This window comes from Microtus ochrogaster, chromosome 4, assembly GCF_000317375.1.
Source record: "Microtus ochrogaster isolate Prairie Vole_2 chromosome 4, MicOch1.0, whole genome shotgun sequence".
NCBI lineage: Eukaryota > Metazoa > Chordata > Mammalia > Rodentia > Cricetidae > Microtus > Microtus ochrogaster.
Window position 1 is genome coordinate 36,252,366 of NC_022011.1, and position 3,905 is coordinate 36,256,270.

General features: G+C 41.0%; 1 protein-coding gene across 1 annotated transcript in view; it reads right to left on the reverse strand.

Annotated features, from left to right (window-relative positions):
• The window catches only part of Ccdc7 (coiled-coil domain containing 7), a 210,830-nt gene that overhangs the window by 50,631 nt on the left and 156,294 nt on the right, over positions 1 to 3,905 (reverse strand). The window contains exons 38-40 of the mRNA XM_026778625.1: positions 3,231 to 3,338; positions 2,246 to 2,368; positions 738 to 833 (exon numbers count right to left, since the gene is read on the reverse strand). Coding sequence (XP_026634426.1) covers positions 738 to 833; positions 2,246 to 2,368; positions 3,231 to 3,338 — 327 coding nt within the window. The remainder of the gene's footprint in view (positions 1 to 737; positions 834 to 2,245; positions 2,369 to 3,230; positions 3,339 to 3,905) is intronic.

Below are 3,905 nucleotides of genomic sequence, written 5' to 3' on the forward strand. Positions count from 1 at the left end.
CATCTATCTATCATCTATCTATCTATCTATCTATCTATCTATCTATCTATCTATCTATCTATCTATCTATCTATCTATCTATCTATCTATCTATCTATCTGTCTGTGACAGGGTTTCTCTCTAGTTTTGGGCCCTGTTCTGGAACCAGCTCTTGTAGACCAGGCTGGCCTCAAACTCACAGAGATCCTCCTGCCTCTACCTCCCAAGTCCTGGGATTAAATGTGTGCACTACCACCAGTCAACTTACAACCTACTTTTTTATGTGTGTTAGGGAGATCTGAAATCAGGTCCTCATACTTGTGCAGTGAACACTACCCTGTGAGCCATATACCTGGGCATACTCACTCAGATTTACAGAAACATCAGTATAAGCAGCCCAGTAAAAAATGTATGAAATGATATTGATTGCAATATTGATTATAGCCCTGATAAATAAACATCACTAAAAAGTAAAGCACTGAATGTACGTGACTGCTATACTGACATTTTAGAACATCAAGAGGTTAAATACATCATTTAACCTGGTTTAGGAGTAAGGCATATCTACGCACAGTATTCTATGACTGGACAGAACCCTGAGCCCTGCATGCATGTATCTGTTCACGGAAAGGCAGGGGAGCATACGCTGGGCTCGTGCAGCTCATTGTTGGATGGGGTCGCGGGATTGAGAAGTCTGGCGACTAGACTAGAATGTTATTTCTATTGTATGTATCTGTCTTACTTTTTTTTCTTTTTACCTTTATGCACATATTTCTTTGGAGATGTGACCGAAACACGCAGCTGATTTTCAAGTTCAGTGTTTTGCTTGTTTACATCGTTTGGTTTTGGAGCCCCTGGAAAAGGATATCATACAATTATACAAGAAGTAAACTAACCTTAACTTTAAAAACATAAAATAAACCCCTGATAATGTACAACGTCCTCTTTTTCTAATAAATTTAGATAAACACAAAACATCATTTGTTTCCAAGCAGTTTGGCTCCAGCCACGGGAAAGTCAGTGATACTCAAACTGCATGGCGATTTTCTTGTCTTTTTGTCTGTTTCTTTGAGTGGTGCTATCACTGACACTGAATACCTTTGTTCTTTGATATGTGCCGTAATAGAGTTTACTTTCTGAGGGTCTCACAGCTTCAGGAAACAGCACTGCCAACTGAGGAAGACTTCAAAATGTGAGCGTCAGTCTGACACTTCACGTCTAGCCCAGAACGTGCCGGCTTGGCCCCCAGAAACTTTGGCTGGGAGCAGGAGACCTGGTGAGATGACGTAATGGCTCAACCCAGGATCAGTTACATTTGTCCACAGGTATAGGCAGACACCTGATACCAGCTTGAGAAGGTTTGAAAAGGGAGGACGTGCCACTGAGAAAACTCCTGTCCACCTTCTTAATTTTTTTAAATATTTGTTTATTTACTATGGATACAATATTCTGTTTGCATATATGCCTGCTAGAAGAGGACACCAGACCTTTTTTTTCTGTCTTCTGAGTCCTAGGACTAGGCTCATTGCTTTGAATTGTCCTCAGCTATCAGACATAATTTCTGATCATTTCTTTCTAGTCCACAGAGGAAGAAAATGGCCTCATTTCCTTTACTCGTATTCCCCTTTCCTTTCCCAGAAAGCAGTCCCCAAATCTTTTATCACTAAATATCCTCTGCATGTGCTTGTAACAGAAAGATCCCAGTCATCTTTTTCATTGTTGCTGTCATTTTTTTTTCAGGAAATTTTATGGTGTATGTATTTCTCTTAGGCATTAGGGCGCATAGTACACCAAAGAGAAACCATTCATGTTACAAATGCCTCTACAGTTGCTAACATAGTCTTAGATATTAGTGGAATCAGACTGCGGAGGAGACGGCGGTGAAACAGGAAGGAAAGGTGGACGTGTGGTTGTCTGACTTCCCACCTCCTCTGCTTCACTTTCCCACAGCACACCTTGCTGGGGCTGCAAAAGAAAGGGATGCGGATGTGAAAGAAGAGGATTATGGGTTTCTCTTACCCATCCTCAGGAACTACTGAGGATGAAAGAAGGGGAAAAAACCTCTGGGAAGGAAATGGAGCTTCAACTTTGTCATTATGGGGAGGACGAGGAGTGACGGAGATGCAGCTCCCCTTCAGATGAACGTGTTCGACCTGAATGGAGTTGGGTACGTGTCCACTTGCATTTTTTTTCTAAATTCTATTCCTATGTAGCAGAAGTTTTCAGTTAAATAATCATGCTGCACACAGACATTATTAAGTGTTACCTGAGATCTTCCTGTTTAGTAATTGCTGCAAGGTTGTGGGTATGGCGGAACTTCCCCTAGATGTCCTATAGAGTGGCTTTGGAATTACATTCTCATACGGTGTAGAGCTTTCCACGTTTGCCTCTAGAGAGATTTCGATTGTTAGCTGTAAGATGCCTCACATTTACGGCTGCCTTTAATAATCACGGTAAACTAGGTGTCAACAAAGCGGAACAAAAGACAGACACTGCAGAGAAGAACCAAATACCTTACTTTCCCTCAGTTACAGCAATCAACTCACTTAAGCGTAAGGCCTGCAATTATGAAAAAACTTGAAGAAAACATAAAAGATTATGCTTCTGGACACTAGAATACCAAAAGAGGTTAGGGCATAGCTTGGTGTTGAGTGCTTGTCTAGTCTACACTAGAACCTCAGGACCACCAACACTTGATAGCCCCATCGTAGGACGTGCTGGCTGCACACTCTTATGAGACATTACAGATAGTTATACAGACAAAAACATTCCCCTTCTAAGATGGTTGCTGCGGTCAATATTAATTTTAATAGCCCTTTAGGAAACCAGACTACAAATGTCTCTTAATATTAGAAATCCACATATATCTTAAAAGGAGATCTCAAATCTGGGCCTTTTTTTCTTCCAAGGAATGCTCCACTGTGTGTGTGTGTGTGTGTGTGTGTGTGTGTGTGTGTTTCTGTCTGTATTTATGTATGTATGTATGCATGCATGGATACATTTACTGGTGGCAATAGCCTTTAAAATTCAATGCCCTTTAGTAGTGGAATAAAGCATTCTCTAACTCTGAAACGTTACGCTGCCAACAGAAAGGACAAATAAAAGCTATTTCATCTTCAGATACCAGGAGAGCTCTCTGTAATACTGTTAAATTAAAAACATACGGTGCAAAAAGAATAAGTGAAAGCGATACTTCTGAGCTATTTTAGGAAATTACATCTTGTGATTTGTCTTTGTACATACTCCCTTACCTTCACTGGTGAAGGGTAACAAATTGATCACTTTTGTTGGAAATGTCTTTGGTGGGTGGTACTTGGCATTAACATTTTCCTGAGGTTTGGTTTTCATTGAACTCAAACCTGAAGCAAAATTGGAAAAGGAAATTTGCATGACAATTCTGATTACTCACAAATTATGTACCAAACTCTGTATACTCACTTGTATTTTTCACTCAGCTTTTCTTTCTCATGCTTTATCAAATGCTTACTGGTCTATTATTTCAATTTCTAGAATGACTTCCATCATTTTCTCTTTCTTGTCTTTATATCGTGTCCTGTGCTAGCATCTTTCTTAATTTGAACCTGGACCACCGCCCAGCATGCTCATTTCTGAGCATATATACATTTGAGCTATAGGCGGGCACAGCTAGAAGGCTGGCCTTAGAGAAGAAGCTCTGTGCGTAAGCTGCTGAGTCCCCAGCCCAAACACGACTAACGGTTGCTAGATCCAGTCGTCACAAGTCACACTATCACAAGAGCAGCATATGTGACTATAGAACAGGAAACCTAAACAGAGCCGGCCCTGTGGTGTGGGCTAGTAACATCGGAAAGTTAGAAGGCTGAGGCAGGAGGACCACAAATTCAAGTCCAGCCAAGCCTTCAGGATAAGTTAATGACAGCCTGGACAACTTAGCAAGACCCTGTGTC